General features: G+C 42.2%; 1 protein-coding gene across 2 annotated transcripts in view; it reads left to right on the top strand.

The window, feature by feature from the left end:
• The window catches only part of Coq2 (coenzyme Q2, polyprenyltransferase), an 18,898-nt gene extending 6,141 nt beyond the window's left edge, over window positions 1-12,757 (top strand). The window contains exons 3-8 of one of the 2 annotated variants that reach the window (XM_010617749.3): window positions 2,985-3,106; window positions 4,750-4,835; window positions 6,561-6,694; window positions 7,922-8,110; window positions 10,653-10,787; window positions 12,137-12,757. In XM_010617749.3, coding sequence (XP_010616051.1) covers window positions 2,985-3,106; window positions 4,750-4,835; window positions 6,561-6,694; window positions 7,922-8,110; window positions 10,653-10,787; window positions 12,137-12,163 — 693 coding nt within the window. In that variant the 3' untranslated portion in view covers window positions 12,164-12,757. Of the gene's footprint in view, window positions 1-2,984; window positions 3,107-4,749; window positions 4,836-6,560; window positions 6,695-7,921; window positions 8,111-10,652; window positions 10,798-12,136 lie in introns of both variants that reach the window. The other variant, XM_010617741.3, reaches the window with a different exon arrangement.
• Window positions 12,758-18,530: the final 5,773 nt, after the last annotated feature.

The raw sequence follows: 18,530 nt of genomic DNA, 5'->3' as shown, positions 1-18,530 counted from the left end.
CAAAATTGTTTTTTTTTTCTGTGTTTTGGGTTTTTTTTTTTTTTGTTTGAGTTGTTTTTTCATCCCTGAGGATTCAACCCAGGGCCTATGCCCTGAGCTACATCCCATGTATTTGCCCCCTTTTGATTTTTTGAGACGGAGTCTCCCTGGGTTGCCTAACCTGAGCTAGAACTTGCAGTCTTACTGCCTCACCCTCCTAGAGTGCTGGGATCACAGGAATGTGTCACCACTCCTGGCTTGTGAATGAATGTTTATAGTGGTTTTAATTGTAATAAACTGGAGACAATCAGATGTCCTTCACTGGATATAACATAAAGTACTACAGCAACAAAAAAGAATAAGCAATAAATCCATGCCACCTCCAGAAAATTGCATCAAGGAGAAAAAACAATGTGAAAAGGTTAGATGCTATGTGCGTCCATTCATGCAGCACCCTTGAAATGACTTTACAGGATGGTGAATAGAAAGTTGGCAGGAAATGGAGAAAGCAGGCAGGGTGTGGCTGTTAAAGGGCGAGCGAGGGACCCTTGTGGTAGCAGTGTTACAATCTTGTCTGTAGCAAAGGTGGGATCTTGGCTATGAGGGGCAGTCAGTGGAGTTCACCGGTGCTAGAGCACTTACACCTAGCAAGCAGACCCCTGGGTTCCATCCGCTGCAACACCCCCCAAAAAAATCTTGGTTTTGAGATCGTACTGTACTTTCACAAGATGTTACTATTGGAAGGAACCAGATAAATTGCCATGTCTTAAAACTGCAAAATAAAAGCTTTATTAAAAAATAGTATGTTCATACCAACTTTCTCCATTCATTTAGTGACGTATAACCAGTTTAGTTCTCCTTAAGTGATTTTTTTCCCTGTAGGTAAAAGGGAACTGACTACATATCTCTTTCATGCCTTTTTCTCAGATAGAAGGAAGAGCCCAGATGGTATATTGATGTACAGCAATGCATTAAGTGAATGTATTATAGTTGTTGATGTTGCATGTAATTTACCAGCAGCATGATTATGTGATAAAAATTAGGTTAAGAACGTTGGAATACTAATCTAAATACGTGGGTATTAATGATTTGTTTGTGTAAGGTCTGAGTGTTCTGGTTTCATAGACTAGGATTTGATAGTCGCATTACATCATTTTTATTCTTGATGGGGTTTATTTGCAGCTTTCAAACTTAGTAGGAAATTCTGTCCTGAAGGAGAGTGAACCTTCTGGTTGGTAGGACTGGCATAGCATCTGTGACCCTGGAAAGTTACCGTGCCTCTTGGTTTCATCCACATTAGAAATGGCAAGAATTTGTGAATGATGATAGTTCTTAGAATTTGGCACGTTACAAACACTCAAATTCTTGCTGAAATTATGGTAGTATCTTGAAACATTAAAAATACTCTTTCCAATTTAAAACCTGAGGAACCATCTCAAGCATAAAGATCTACTTCTGGTCCTTTAACCACTGGACCCAGTTTTTTGGAAGCTATCTTATTGCATCTTGAAGCATGATATAAATCCAGTCAGCAGTCTTTTTCTTTTCTTTCTCTTTCTTTCTTTCTTTCTTTCTTTCTTTCTTTCTTTCTTTCTTTCTTTTCTTTTTTTTTTTTCTTAAGCAAGGTCTTGCTCTATAGTTTAGGATGGCTCTGAACTTGCTGTTTAGCCCAGGTGGCCTCACACTTGCAGAGATCCTCCTGCCTCAGCCTCCTAAGTGCTGGGATTACAGGTGTGCACCACCATGCCCAGCTAGCAACAGCCTTTTTCTGTGGGGAACCAGTTAGTAAATATTTTAGGTTTTGTTAGCCAAATCATCTTCATTGCAGTTGATCAAATTCTTGTTACACAATGTGTTAAAAAATGGCTGAGGGTGTGTTTCTCAAAAAGCTTTATTTGTAGACACTGAAATTTGAATTTCATATTCATATATTATCCTTTTAAAAATTATTTTCATTTGTATTATATACATACATGCATGCAGTAGGCTGGATTCGGCCCATAGGCCACAGTGTGCTAGCCTTTGATATCAACTATACAAAAAAATGTTAAATTAACAATAGATAAGTGATTGTGTATTTGTGTACCCGAGACAGTGTACTTACTTACCCTGTAAGGTAGTTGCTATTATTCCTTCTTCCTCTGTATTTCCTCTTAAAAGATAAGTAAGCCATGGTGAGGTTAAATAATTTACCAGTAAGTGATAGAATTCAAATGCTAGGTTTTCTTTCTTTTCTTTTTCTTTTTCTTTCTTTTTTTTGGTACCAGGGATTGAACTTGGGACCTTGTGCTTGTGAGGCGGCAGCAGAACCACTGAGCTAAATCCCCAGCCCAGATGCTAGGTTTTCTAATCCCTGATCCTGTCTTAATTTCTAGCAATGTCAAAAATGTTGGCAATATCCTTTATTTGTGGTTGAGTTTAGGCTAATCATATTTTACAAAGTAAAAACACGCAGTGCAAATGATTTGCCTACTTAGTTTCACGGGGAATTCACCCCACCACAGGAGTGCGGTCAGTACGCTCTCTCAGACCGTTCTGAAGTAGCTGGCGAAAGCGCTCCACTTGCAAACCCCGATGACATGGTCTCTCTCCACCTCTGATGTCTGACTGAAGCGCTGCTGTGTTAGCCTTACCCGACGCCTGCTGCAGTTTCTCCTCTCCCGAGGGTGCCCGTTGTTCTTGGGCCTCATTTCTTTGTGGAAATGGAGCTTACTGTTCGCTGTGCTGAGTAGCTAAAGAGCTAGAAAAAAAAGGTTGCTTTGTTTTGTTTGTTTGGAGATGGGGTTGGGAAATCAAATGAAAGGGGGAATGAGTGATGGGAATTTTTAGCTCTTTTCAGTGCTATTTTAAATATGCAGTTTTAATTCTTGACAGCACTTCCAGTGTTCATTTCATCCTTTACTCATATTTGTCCCTCAATGCCTATGCAAGGAAGCCTCCTGACTAAATGTTTAAGTGACCTGAGCACTAGGCTAAGGCATCTCTCTCTGTGTTTCTGTGTTAAGGTTACAAGAACAGCCAATCGCCCAGTAGCCGCTGGACACATTTCAGCTTTTCAGTCCTTGGTTTTTCTCGGGGGACAGCTGACCTTGGCACTGGGTGTTCTTCTGTGTCTGAATTACTACAGGTATATTAAATGTGTTGTTGTTGTTGTTGTTGTTTGTTTGTTTGTTTTTTGTTTTTTTGAGACAGGGTCTCACTATGTAGTTGAGACTGACTTGGAACTCACTATGTAGCCCAAGCTGGTCTCAAAGATCACAGTAATCATCTGCCTCAGCCTCCCAAGTGCTGGGATTACAGGTGTGCGCCACCACGCCAGTTTAAATGTGTTTTTCTTGAGCGTTATGGACTCCTTTGAGCTAGAGAAAGTAGGAATAAAGTAAAATAGAAAAACCTTCGTCACTAAAGTTGCTTATTGGCTGCATGTCCAGGATCTGTAAGTTATGAAGCATAAATACAGTGATCTTCCACACTGTAAAATCTGCCACAGAATGCTTTCAGCCAGCCAGGCACGCAGCACACACCCAGTAATCCCAGCATTCTGGGAGGAGACTGAGGCAGGAGGATTTCAAGTTGAACCCTAGGCAATTTAGCAGTTGGTGAGACCCTGTTTTAAAATTTTAAAAATAGGAGGAGAGGTACTAAGAACAGAAGGCCCTGGGTTCAATCCCCAGTATTGCAAAATGAAACAGTGACAACAAAAACCTATCATGCTTTCAGCCAAAAGAGTTAAAAGATCACCATTGATTATATTTGAAACTGTCTTTGATATTTGCATTTTATATCCCCTAAGGGACACAGGCACTTGTAAAGCTTTCTAAGTTTGTATACATGGATGTGTATATGTATAGTTTATGCTGGAGGTTATTCCCAAAGTGCAGGGAAACACAAGTAAGTAGACTTATTTTTCAAAAAGAACTGTGTCCTTCCCCTGTGCTGTAACTAATCAGTAACAGGCCATGTAACTAATCAGTGACAAGAGGAAAATGGGAACGCTTGTTCCTGTGTCTCTCTCGCTCTCCTTTTTTTCCCTGTGTCTCTTAAATAGAGGTACAACTAAGCTTTTGTACATCAGCTGCCTGTTTATGAAGTGCTTTGAGGAGGAGAAAAAAAAATACCCAATGGGGAGGGCCATTAGCAAATACGCCTGGCCAGAGGTTTACATAGGCCTTGCGCTGACAGCAGGGGTGTCTCCAAAACACCCTGGGAGGTTCTTCCCAGAGTGCTGTGAGCTGGGCATCAGGTACTAAAGAGCATCTTATGTTTTCCACGTCTGCCTTTTCTTGAGAACTAACACAAATTGTGAAAAAGGATCTTTTGACCCCAGCTCACTTGTAGGAAGGAGGTTTCATCTGCTAGACACTGAGGGTTTCAGATCGTTTAAGGCTGCGTGGTGATGAGCAGGCTGGCCTCCAGATCTGGGTTTCAGCCTTGGCTCTGTTACAGAAAAGTTATGTGACAACAGCAAATTACAGAAAGATGTAACCAGAGTAAAACTACTTGTGTCCTGGGGTCATTGTGATGATTGTAACGAACTAACGTGTGTAAATCACTCATTGGTATGTGCCAGCTATTCTTTTGTTTGATTGTTTAAAATATTTTTCTAATCATCCTTTGTAATAGGGGAAGCCAAAGTCCAGGGATAGAATTTTGCATAACAAAAACCATTATTTAAGTTCTTAAAAAATTTCCAAATAGTATTATAATGTCTTCCAGTAATTAGTGATTCCCGAGTGACTGTGACGTTAATCCCGCTTTTCCTATTTTCAGTATAGCTCTGGGAGCAGCATCATTACTTCTCGTCATCACCTACCCCCTGATGAAGAGAATCACATACTGGCCTCAGCTGGCCTTGGGTGAGCTTGAAATAACTTCAACATGCTCAGACTGTGCTTTTCTGTACTATATATCAAAAATGTGTAGACCATCATGAAACTTTCCAAACCAAGAATATTCATAAAAGGTGCCAGTCATTCTTCTTTGCTAAAAAAAAACCTTGCATCTCTTTCTGTGATTATCATTACAGTATTTTTAAAGTGCTTTATATTTTGTTGTTGTTTGTTTGTTTATTTGTTTGGAGACAGAGTCTCAAAACTGTAGTTCAGATTGCCATGGAACTCACTATGTAGCCCAGGCTGGTCTCAAACTCTCAGCAATCCTTCTGCCTCAGCCTCCTGAGTGCTGGGATTACAGGCGTGTGCCACTACGCCTGGAAGAAGTGCTTTTTAAAGATTTAGATGTGTCACAAAGAGAGGGTTGGTCAAGGTACCCTGAAAAACATGGGCACAGGGTAGGAAGCTCTGCCAGCGTGGCGTGGACAGTTGCCCCCTTCTGTGCTGCCTCCTTAGATCTCCCAGGAAGAAGTCTGTCTCGAGTTTCCTGTGTTTCCCTTAATTTTAACAGCATTAGCCCACCTCCCAGTCTCTCCATTAGTAAATTGTAAGTGACTAGAAGATGAACATCCTTTATACGTGGCCCAGCATCTGTGCAGGTATTTAGTACAGTAATTGCTGGTGAAAAGAGAGGTGGATAGCTGAGTAAACTTTATTACAGAAGTATTTGCTCCTTGGCTCTCTTATTCTGTTTCTAGAAGACTGTAGAATAGTCCTAAAGTTATTCTGGTGACACTCTCCTAGTAAATAAAAGAGTAAAAACAGTCCAGGAAACTGATGAGAGCCTGGCTTGCAGGAAAGTTGTGGTGAAATGTTTATCCTTTCCTAAGATGCTTCCATTGGATGCTCTTTTCAGTGTTAAAAAAAAGGTCAAAATTTATATTTTTAGCTGACCTGAAAGTTTTTTGGTAAGAGAAACGTCATTTCCAGACTACAAGATAATATTAAAAAGCTGGTATAATTAATTCAAACATTTATTGAACCTCTACTTTTACATTGTGCTGGGAATTACACTGAGTACTTGGGAAACAAAAAGGATTATAACACATTCACCATCTCTAAGGAGCTAGAGGACAAGACAGCAGATCTGGGGGCCACTTCAGTACCCCGTTGGGTGACAGATGCCCGGGACCTCAGAGCAGAGGCAGAGTCAGTGGAGAGCAGCTGCCTGGAGAAGAGGAAAAGGGTTCAGGAGAGGACATGAAGACGGGTTGGGCTTAAAGTGCCAGAGGGACTCACAAGCAGGGAGGTCCAGCTGGACGCTCAGTCTCTGCTTTGGAGCCTGCAGTGGAGATTTGGCAGTTGTCACCATCGTGGGCATTTCCCTGTCGTCCTCGGAGGGGAGGAGGCTGTACAGTGTGAAAGTGTTCCTGTTTGTTCATAGATGGAAAGAACACGGGCTTCTGAGTCCCATAGGTCTGAGTTCCAACTCCAGCGCCGCAGTCTGGTGACTGAGCCAAACACCATCGCAGGTGGGATAAATGTTCAGTTAAGGTCCTGTTCTCTTCAGCAGGAGCTGCTCTTGCTAGTAGCTCGTTAGGCTAATTCTAGCTAAACTCAGCCCATTTCCATTCTTGTGAGATGGAACTAACGGGCTGAGAAGAGTAAATGGAGCTGGTGGCCTGCAGCCCACCGGCCCCTCCCTTGGAACCTGCGTCCACCCCACTTCTGCTCTGTTCCCCTCTGCAGGCCTGACTTTCAATTGGGGTGCACTGCTTGGCTGGTCAGCCGTGAAGGGCTCCTGTGACCCCTCTGTGTGCCTGCCGCTCTACTTGGCTGGAGTTATGTGGACCCTGATCTATGATACTATTTATGCCCATCAGGTAAAGAAGAAATACGTTTTCTTTGGTTTAGATATTGTTGTTTTATAAGGACTATTCAGTAATAGCCAAAATAAGGGGGAAGTCTTAAGAAAATCACAATTCCTTGGCTCCAACAAAACAGTTGTGTTTCATGTTTTTCTGTGTTTACCCAAAAGTTCAACTCATTCTGTTTTACTTGCGAGCATTTAAGTAATATTTAAAGTATACCAGACACTGTTTTAAAGGCTTTACATTGTTTTAAATACTTTGCAAATACTGATTTAATACCCATAAGGACCTGCAAGGAAGGTGCTTTTATTGTCCCTGTTTTACGGATAAAATGGGTAGAAAAGTGACTTGTCCTCGTCACAGTGGATGGCAGGTCTGAGATTCAGACCTGGTCTCCAGAGACTGCTTTTTACTGTCATGCTCCCCTGTCCCTCTGTGCCATCTCTGACCATTGCATGGGGTAGCTTTCTCAAGTAGGGTGGCTAATAAAGATTTCCCTTATTTTTATTGTCCTTTTCCCTTCGAGACTGTGTAATAGTCCCTTGACTTGGCATGCTATAATTATTTCAAATTAACATTATGTCCATTTTGTTCCTTGAAGTTGTTACTGAGTTTTCATGATTATAAGTAGCATTATTCTCTGATCACTTCCACTTCATGAGTATGAGTTTTTCAGGTAAGTACAGTCCTGAATACAAAATGCATTTACTGGGAAAGACCAGGTAACTAGATGGGAGTCATGGTCCAGACGAACTGTGTAGAGGGTAGGTTGGAGGGATGGCAGGGGCTAAGTTTGGCTGGGAGTGTCAGTGGATGGCCATGAGTGTGCTGAGTGAGCATTTGTATACACCGGTGGTTTGAGCGAGCTTGAAACTGCAGTAAGAAATTACTTCGAGAACTCAGAGGCAGAAGAGAGCTTTAACTCTCATTTAGTAGGATTGTCGTTAGGAATCACGGTACGATGCAAAAACAGCATAGCTGGTGACAGTTGAGCTGAGTAAGTTTGCGCAGTAATGTGTCACTTTGCTTGGCCTGCATGGCCCTTCTGTCCAGACGGTTTCAGGCTTGCTGTTCTCTCTCACCGTGTGGTGTTTCTGCCTGTTCTAAAACAGATATTAGTGACGGTTATGCACCTTATGACTACTCTAAATACCACCAAACTGTACACTTCAAAATAGTGAACTTTATGGTATGAGAATGAACCATAAAACAGTGTTTCTTATTATTTCCTGCTGTTAGGACAAAAGAGACGATGCTCTGATTGGGCTCAAGTCCACGGCACTGCTGTTCAAGGAGAACACCAGGCAGTGGCTTGGGGGCTTCAGCGTGGCCATGCTGGGGGCACTGAGCCTGGCAGGAGTGAGCTGTGCCCAGACCCCTCCCTACTATGCTGCTCTCCTTGTCATCGGAGCCCACTTGGCTCACCAGGTTTGGCCTTTTTCTTCTTTTCCCTTGGCATCGATTATGTAAACAGGATTCTGTCTTTGTTTACAAGGCAGGGAACTTCTCAGACAACTTCTTGCCCTGTTGTGGTTTGAACTTCTCTTCCTCAGACCCAGTTTGTCATGAAAAAGCTGTGTTATTTTAAATAAATAGTAGAAACCTAAGTCTAGATTTCTCTGTTTTTCTGGGATTACTTCTCATGTATCTGGAAAATTTTCAGCAATATCAGAAACAATGTCTAGGTTGAATTGAATTACTTTTTAAAAATGAAATCTGAGTTTCTGGTTATGGTTTAAAAACTAATCTTTCAGAAGTTTGATTTTCACAGGCATAGAAAGCAGTGCCAGTGAAGATATGAAATGAAATGTTAAAGGTGTCAGGGTTCTGCCTAGAAGACAGGAAATGGGCGTTTCAGGTGTTCACTCAGCACCACACTCCCTGCCCCCACAAGCTTCTGTTACTGACTCATAAAGTGATTATATCTAATTTTGATTAAATCAGATTAGATGGACTAATTTTGTAGGAATGTTGCTGTTATTTTCTTTGAATAGAACCAGCAGATGTTAGTGAACCTGTATTTAGCTGATCCACAGTTCACAAACTGAATTCATCCACAGTACTGGAAAAGATGGCCATGTTCTTGTTCTTGTTCTGGGGGGAAACATGGCCATGGCTGTGTTCGTCACCCAATGCAGAGTTTTCACACAAAAGCAAAATTTTACCCAGTGTTTCTGTTTGTGAACCAAATTGTTTGTAAATAAAAGCGTTCATAAACTGAGGAAACACTGTATTTTATACAGATTTTTGTAAAGTACCCAACAATGTAGGCCAGACTTGTACTGCAGGGTTGAAGGAGCCTAGAGCCAGATAGGCTGTATTTCCTGCACTGTTCCCTCATCACAAGCCCTAACAATATGAATCGGTGATTCTCTGGATTCCTTCCCAGAATTCCACAGCCTCTCTCTGGCTGTAACTTTAGCTGAACTCGGGCTGTCATCATCAGTTGATTGTTGGGGCTGATAGTGGACACACATTGGTATTTAAATATTAGATGGCAGAGGAAGGCAGAAATTATGAGTACAGTCATAAATATTATAAAACTACGTGGAACCCACCACTTTATATTCTAATTACATTTGTGGTCCTCTGTTCAGCCCTCAATGCAGTGTTTTAGGATGGGCATGGTCTTTTGTTTCCTCAGGGCAGAGTAAGACAGACCTGTGAGATATTCACAGGACTTCCGCAGGGAGAGGGGGCTGGGTGCTGTAGGTCAACAGCTGCAGATCAGGGTCTCCGGGTCCCCTTCAAGTGTGGATAGGAGTGAGATTTAGAAACACATGAGCACCTTTGGCTGTCATGGTAAACTATTATTTAGTGAATGAGAGCTGGGAATGCTCAGTGTATTCCAGTGCACCAGACAGCCCTGCACAAACGTCATCCTGCCCAGACGAAGTTGTTCTCCCTTGAGAGACTGCTCCAGAGAGCAGAGCTGGCACCTGGTGGTGAGCATTGCAAGGAGGCTGGCTTTGTATTACTCTGCATAGGGAAGGGCTTGCTAAAGACAGGATACAGTGTGAGTGTACCTTGTCTGAGAGGGTTGGGGCCAGCAGGGTTTTAGGTTTGGAGTTTTTTGTTTTTTGTTTTTTAATATTCACATATACAGAATGTTATACCAAGCCAGCGAGAGAACACCAAATACCAGGACACAGATAAAATTGAAAGAAGTTTATTACACACATGCGGATTCCACTCTCTAAGAGAAGTGAAGCCCTGTTACAGGATTGTGCATAGGTTTTATAGGGTTTTTCAAACAAAGAAGTTCAAACATAGGGTTTTTACACAGCTGCAAGGGGGTAAATAAACTTCAAACATATTCATTTATCTTATGGGGGAAGTATTTTATGGTTACCTTTAACATAGCCTGCAAATAGCAAAGAAAGGTTTTTTGCAGTTTGAGCAGCTTTCCCCACTGTTTAATAAGAGAGGGAAAAGCTACAGTTTCTGGGGTCATTAGCAAGCCAACTTGGAGTCACTTTGGCTCAGTTAGGTCTCACACATAACAAGCTGTCCCAAGTCTAAACACAAAATACATTCACGTTCAGTGCACTAAGCTTATTCACGTAGCCTGAAGGCAGTTTTATACAACATTTTCATTGTACCTTATCTTGGCTGTGTTGTCACGTGAGTTGCGGAACTTTCCACCATACTTTGCTGTCAGCTCTCATGTCAGTGCTGGATCTTGGAGCACTGTGGATTGGGGGTTAAGGATGTTCCTCCTGTTGGAGAACTGAGTAGCATGGAGTGTCTCTCAAAGCAGTTGCACATCTCTCTGCCAGACTCTCCTAATCAGGACAGACCTTAGCTGATTCCAGTGACAGATATGTAGATTTCCTTTCTTGGGAGGCAGTTTGGGGTACAGCAGGGTCTTCCATAACTAATTACTGTTTCTGTCTGCATTGGTTATTTATTTCTGATGCCCCAGGGTCCAGACGAGGTCCTAACGCAGCACTTTGCTTTTCCCTTACAGATCCATACTCTGGACATCCACAACCCTGCAGACTGTTGGGATAAATTCACCTCCAACCGAACAATAGGGATAATCCTCTTTTTAGGAATCGTCCTTGGAAACCTGTGGAAAGAAAAGAAGACAGATGAAACAAAGGAAAGCAAAGATAGAATAAAAAATTAGCAAATAATAGTTATCTACGAATTATGAAAACAAAACTTTACAGCACACTCTCTCAGGGCTTGTGACCATGATTTTTGAATAAGCATATTCAGAATAAGAATATTGTGTTACGATATGTTACAGAAGTAAGGACAAGAAGGTGAAGATTTAAAGTGTATTCTCCCGGATTTTAGTCTATGTGCTGCTGATGTGAGCACAATTTGCGTGGATTTTAATTCACTTGTTTGTTAGCAAAATTCTTCCCCTGTCATGAAACCTGGGACTCTCAGGATGTGAGGTGACCTTGAGGATTCTTCTGTCCATTATATTTCTAGCCTAAAGTTATGGGGAGCATATGCATTTTAGCACTTTAGAAAAATCCTGATGTCTTGATGGGTGGGGGTTTGATAAAATACGTGCATTGAAACCCAAGGTTTTTTGTTTTGTTTTTTGTTTTGGCACTGGGAATCAAACTCAGGACTATGTGCTTGCCAGGCAGGCATGGTGCCACTGAGCTAAATCCTCAGCCCAAAACCCAAGGTTTTTGTAAGAGTAATAGGCAATAATGATAAAAGTAAAAAATATTTCAATGAAAACATAAGAAAAATGTGTAACATCTAAATGAATGTCTATAAGACATGGACTCTCCCTTTTTTAGGAAAAAATGGAAAGTTAAGAGTGTATTATTCTTTATTGTGACTTTACTCACTGCCAAAGCTGTGTTTCAGAAAGCTGTTCTGATTTTTTAAAATTTAATTCAAGCATATACATAGTACTTTTACTTACACCAATTCATACCACTGTTGTTACCATCCATGACATTTGGGCAGTCTGATTTCTGTATGCAGCTCCGGCGATCAGGATAGGCAGCCAAGGCCTATTTCGGTTTCTGTTTAATTTATAGGGTACTGTCACATTGTTCAAGTGCACTGGTTGTCACCTTGCCCCTGTGGAATGCTTCCAGCAGGGAATAACTTACTCTCCAGCCCTGAATAAGGCCATGCTGCTCCTGCCTGGCCCTGTGGGTTCCTCCCACATTCACTGGGCTGCTCCCTAAGGCACAGTCTGAAGTCCTACTGCCACCTGGTGCCCCCACTGTGCTCTGCCTCTGACACTGTCAGGTAGACTCACTCACGCCCAGGCCTGGCACGTGCTGTTTGCTTTGCCTGGTGTGAATACTGCATCTTACCCCACGGCTGCGGGGCACCACCTCGAGGAGGCTTTCTGAGCCATTGTTCCCCAGCTCCCCACAGATGGGTCACTCACGTCCTGCCTCTGTGCTCTTTGTTGTTTTCCTTCAGCACTTGTCACTGTTAACCTAGAATACCTTTTGTTGGACATAGGTGACTCCTGTGGACGGTGAGGTGTAGCGGTCACAGCTGTTGGATGTCGGTGGTGGCAGTGGAAACTGGCTTCATCGTGACAGCGCCCACGGTGGCAGTGCATCCCTGCGCAGGCCGAGGATGCCAAGCTGGCAGACGGCAGGGGCTTTGCTCATTGTGGCTCAGCAAACACTGAACTTCGCACACGAGTGTGTAGGCTCGGGGCAGGAGTTGCAGCTTCACAGCCAGAGAACATTGTCATGCTTTGGGGAAACGGGATTGCCCTCGGAGATTTACTTTTAAGACAAAATTTCATAACAAAATAGTAAAAAAACAATACATGGTGTATCGTAATCTTCAGAATAGTTACTCAAAGAGTACAAGAACATTGACAAAAAGTATTCTTATAAAGAAGAAATGGAATATGGAAGGGCGTTAGTTTTAAATTTCATGTTTTTAGCTAACCTATGAATGTAGACTTTAATTCATGTTGTAAGCTAATGTATACCTTTTAATATTTGGATTAAAGAAATAGACTTCAAGGTAACTTTTCTGTAGTCCACACAAAAAGGCAAGAAGTGTTTATATTCCTAGTAAAGAGTAGGGTAGAGTATTAGAGGAAGGCTTTTCTCATTGCTCAGACAAAATACTCAACACCCAAACTTGAGGGAGAAGAGGCTTATTTGGCTTACAGTTTATAGAAGTTTCAGTCCGTAATTAGCTGGTTCCAAAGCAGAGTGGTTGACAGACAGGCATCCCAGAGGAGAAACAACACATCACGCACCAGTTAGCAAAGGTAACAGGTTTAGTAGCATCTGTCTGCCCCTTTTATTCAGACTTCTGGAATTAGGGTGGTGCAAAACTAATCCCGTGTAGTGTTTGGTAATCACACACCCTTAACCCTAGCATCACACATTCCAGATTCAACTACCTCTGAAAAGGAAAGTCCCACATCCACATGAAGCTTTTGGGGGGACATTGAAACAAACGATAACAATGACCTGTAACTGTTGCTCTAGACTTCCCTGTCTTCCTGTGGATGTAATCCTTGGCCCGACAGGCTTGAACAGGCCTCAAGGTATAAAATACCTAATTGCAAAAACACTATGAAAAAAAGAATGATGTTATTTTGTCATTATGTTGATTTCAAGTTGAAATATCTTTATACATCAAATACATTACAATTAATTTTACGTGTCTTTAGTTTTTAAATGTGACTACTAGAAAACATGACATGACATCCATGGCTAACATTTCTGATAGATGGCAATTACTATGTGAGGCCCTTGATAGTGTAGGTCCCTGGTAGCAAACCAAATGCCTATGATCCTTAGCAGGAATGCAGAGTCCTGTTAGCAGGCAAGCTGAGTCACCCCAACAGCCAAGCATCGGATGGCAGTTGTTTTTTCTAAACAAAACTCTCAATGTTCAGGTCTCATTGTGATGTTGACATTTTGCAGTAAGTGGGCCTTTTACTACAGCGTGGACACTCAGTCTTTAAAAGTTTGTCATTGCTGCTATAGAGATTTGACCTATAGAAATGACGGTGCAATATCATTCAACCTAATAAAGCTTTCTACATCTGTATATGCCAACAATCCATTCCTTAGAATACTTACATTCAAGAAAATGAGATTGTAAAACAAATGTCCTAGAATATGACTAAGTTATTTCTTGCTTTTCCTGTCATATTTCCTTTTCCAGGTTGCTTGTGGACCAGTCTAAGTGTGGCTGGCCCTCAGTTTTACAGAAGCTGAAGCCAGTCTGTATGGAGCACCAGTTTTAAGATGTGTGTCATCTCACTAGGGGTGAAGTTACACAGTAAGAGTAACACAATTAGCTAGCAAACACGAAGAAATGTCTAAGACCTTTAAAAAAACAGCTCAAAGACCTGGAAATTTGAGCAATGGCATGAGTTTTTAAGTCTCTAAGCGATAATAGCCAGTGATGACACAGGTGTAGCACAATAGACGCATCCATCCCATGGCTGTGAAGGGCAGCATTCTGGAAAGCAGTTTGGTAAACAGAAGCAGTGTGATGCACCTGTTTACCTGTTAGAAGGCAAACCCAGAAGCTAAGTTCTTACCTGAAGAGAAATCCCCGAAGGTGGATTGGCCAAGGACATGGAGCAGCTTGCTGGTTTGGCCAGCAGTGTTGGCCGGGAGTGGGCAGACCTGGATATGAATCTCTGCTACGTGATCACAGCCACCACGGCCTCTGAGCTTTGGTTCTCTTGCCTCTCCATCTAGGGATTGCTACTGAATCTCACTTAGTTGTCCTGAGGAAAGTTGAAATTTCCAGCATGTGATGAAATCAAGGCATCGACACATGACTTGTGGCTGGCAGATGGGCAGCACTGGCCACCTGCTCGTTGAGTCTGTGCCTTCTGGTTGTAGGGAAGCCCAGTGAGGTGCAGGATGGTCCGGGATGTGGGGCTTCAAGAAGCAGGACTGCAGTCAGGTGGACAGAGCTGCTTCAGGCGTCAGGGAGCGACCCTGCAGGGTACTTCCAGTGCAGTAGGACAGGTATCCTCTAGGGGCAGGACAGCTACGATCTCAGGCCCTAGTCCGTGAACTCTCGCCTTCCAAAGATGGAGGCTTCCCCCCACCTCTTCGCTAACTTACTGTGTGCAGTGCGCCCTTTCTGCCCTGTTCTTGTTACCGGGATCCAGTGTAGTGCCCTCACTCTGCCTGCAGGGGGCGCAAGGTTACCTCCAAAAAGGTCCATACCTCACACTAGGAGGAAATTCCCGAACCCAAGCCATGCCGTGAGCTTGCCAGACCCTTCCCCACTCTGAAGCCGTAGTGTTACTCTCTTGATAATGGGCCGGTCTGGTCATCACGGCTATGCCTCCTTTAGGTCCTCAGTTTCAAACCCCTTTCTTATTTTTCTAATTCTGTCTAGTAAAGTGTGGCTCTCACTGATGTGTCCTGAAATCCTTTTTCTATGGTGAAAGACAATAAACCATGTTGGCATATGCCCATTAAATGTCATTGTTGGCAGGCATCTTCAGCATTATCTTTTCTCTCCAAACTGTCTCTCTTTCCAGAAGCAATTTCTGAAGATCTATTGGTTTAAAAAGGAACTGATTTTTCAGCTTTCATTTTGGGCAAACAATTTTAACATGCTCTTCCTAAGCCATAGTTTCTTAAATGTTTTCAATTGACTGAGGGTTGGGAAATGAGGAAGAGAAAATGAAGAACTTGACAAAATTATGGCTGAAATTTGGAGGGTTACTGACCCCATATAAAGTATAGATTTGACATAGAAAAATAAAAATACAGGCAAATGAGAACTAGAGTTTTGATTATTTACATATGAATTGAGGGCTCCTTACACATTTAAAAAAAATTAAACATAGTAATTAGTTTCCTTAGGCAGGACCGTACCAAAAGTAAATTACCACGACTCTTGCTTCCTTTCTACTTAGGCAATGGAGATGCCAACCCGGTATCTGTAAAGAGCACACAGTCTTGGCGCACAGGGCGGGTCACAGAAAAGCTTCACGAATGAGGGGCCTTTGAGGTGCACGGTGTCCTCAGAGAAAGGTGAAGACAACAGTCATTAATGCTTTGGGGTCCAGCATAAGGTATGTGTGTTCAGAGTTTAGTATCAAAAGACACACTCTGTCTTCAATATACTTACATTGCAAATGAGAATGTTTTTAGCATCATGTAATTACTGATAGCAATTAAGACTCAGGGTACAAGGAAGAATGCAGGATGAAAGTATAGTTTTATAATTACATTTTTTGTCAGTACTGTGTATTGAACTCAGGGCCTCACACTGAGCTACACCGCCATGCTTTTTTTATTCTTTTTTTTCTCATTGAGTTTTTTGGTACATTTTAGGTATACAGTACAGTTACATTCATCTTTGGGATCTTTACCTTTACGTGACAGGTCTTGGTTCTCATTTTTTCCCCTTGTCCCTGCCCTCCTTCACCCCCTCCTACCCTCCCCATTTACAAACATTTTTTCATTTTCTCCGATTTTTTTCCTTTCCCTTATTACCTTTCTCCTACGCTTCCCACTTTGCCTACACCGTTAGCCCTTTTCTTCCCATTTCACAATATCAGTTATCTCATTAGGATCTTATGCATTATTATAGTTTATTCACACCAAAGAAACTATTCGGTATTTACACATGTGTGACTTATGTATTTCACTTAGGAGTATGTCTTCAATATGTATACATTTTCCTATGAATGAATCTACTTTCTCATTCTTTATGGCTGAGTAGTATTCCATTTTATAGAAAAACTACATCTTCTTTATCCAGTTTCCAAGTGATGGGCAAATGGGCTGTTTCCAAGTTTTAGCTATCACAAACTGTGCCGCTATAAACATGGGTGTGCATATATCCCTCTGGTATGATTCTTTTAATTCTTTTGGAAAGATACCCAGAAGAGGGATGTCTGGGTCAAAAGGAACCTCTAATCCCAGCTCTCTGAGGTATCTCCATATTGATTTCCATAGTGGTTGCACCAGTCTGCACTCCCACCAACAATGGAGAAGGGTTCCTTTCTCCCCAAACCCCGCCAACATTTATTATTGCTTGATTTCTTGATAGCAGCCATTCTTTGTGGGGTGAGGTGAAATCTCAGTGTTGTTTTCATCTGCATCTCTCGAATGACCAGTGATGTGGAACATTTTTTCATATATTTACTTGCTGCTTTTACTTCTTTGTCTGAGAAATGTCTGTTCATTTCAGATGCCCATTTTTGAATCGGGTTGTTATATTTGGGGGGGGTGATTATTTTGAGTTCTTTATATATTCTAGATAATAGTCCTTTGTCTGAGGAGCAGCTGGTAAAACTTTTTCCCACATTGCAGGTTGTCTCAGTTCTATTGAAGGTTTCTTTTGCAGTGCAGAAGCTTTTTAATAAGACGAGATCCCAGTTTTGATTCTTTCTGCTAGTTCCCAGCATGCTTTTTTTTTTTTATGAGACAGGGTCTCACTAAGTTGACCAGGCTGGGCTCAAACTTGTGGTCCTTCTTGCCTCTGTCTCTGAGTAGCTGGGATTATAAGCATGGACTGCCGTGTCTGTGTTTTTAGCTGGTCTTTAGGTGTGCAGAGAGATGGTGGCTTATTTATTTAGTTTTTGAGATAGTATCTCCCTACATATTTTAGGTAGGTCTTAAACTCACTCTGTAGAGTGGGCTGGCCTGAACTCTTAGTGATTCTCCTGTCTCAGCCTCCCACGTTCTGGGATTACAGGTGTGCACCACCACGGCCAAAATGACAGGTGATGGTTTAAAATCAAATACTAATGTGAGCCACCCTAGCACGTGGTAAGTTTGTTTCAGAAGAAGAAACAGCAAGTGCAGAAGCCTTGGAGGGGAACAGGAAGGCCAAGATTCCCGGAGGTCCCTCTAGAGTCCGTAGTCACGCCTCCTCCTAACAAGGGATGGGGAGGTCGTGGAGCCACTGGAGCTCTTGTGTGCTGCTGGTGGAAATGCAAAATGGTGTTGGCGCTTTGGGAAGGACTGTGGCCATTTCCTAGAGCGAACTGCACTGCACACATGGGCTGGGGATGTCGCTCCAGGTGTTCGCCGAAGAGAGAAGAACCCTCATGTTCACACCCAGCCTGTCCACGAATGTTGATAGTGGCTTCATTCACAATTGCTCCAAGCAAAAAAACAAAACAAAACAAAGCAAAAACCCCAAAACTCAAATGTCCTTTCGACTGATGAAAGGGTAAACTAATCGTGGCACATCTCTATGTAATAGAATACTATTCAGCCCTAGAAAGGAAACAAACTACTGATACATGAGTGAATACGTTAATCCTAGTACGCGATGCCAGGCAGAAAAAAGCAAGACACACACACACACACACACACACACACACACACACACACATGCACTGTATCACTGTAGTTGTATGACGCTCTGAAGAGGAGGAAGTGTAGGGACCAAAAACATCTGAGTGGCTGCCAGAGCCCAAGGCCCGGGAGGTAGCTGTTTAAAGAAGGCCAGGCAGAAATTTGAGGAGAAGGTATGATCACTGTATTTGGAATGCAGTAGTTTCACATGATTGTGTACATTTCCCAGAACTCATAAAACTGTATACACACACAGAGAAAAGGGTGTATTTTACTGTATATAAGTGAAGCCACAATTTTTTTTCAGCTTTAATTGAGTTTATTGGTACATTTTAGGGATACAGTGCAGTTACATTCATTGTTGGGATCTTGTACCTCTACATGACAGGTCTTTGTTCTCATTTTTCCCCTTACCTCTGCCCTCCCTTCACCCCCTCCTCCCCTCCCCATCTACAAACACTTTATTTTCATCTTTTCATTCTCTCACATTTTTTTCTTTTCCCTTTTTACTCTTCCCCTACCCATCCCACCTTCCCTACACCTTTAGCTCCTTTCTTCCCATTTCTAAATGTCAGTAATCTTATTAG

This window comes from Fukomys damarensis, unplaced genomic scaffold, assembly GCF_012274545.1.
Source record: "Fukomys damarensis isolate Sample0158 unplaced genomic scaffold, DMR_v1.0_HiC HiC_scaffold_37, whole genome shotgun sequence".
Taxonomy (NCBI): domain Eukaryota; kingdom Metazoa; phylum Chordata; class Mammalia; order Rodentia; family Bathyergidae; genus Fukomys; species Fukomys damarensis.
The sequence above is the reverse complement of the archived record's forward strand: the minus strand, read 5'-3'. Positions and strand labels throughout refer to the sequence as shown.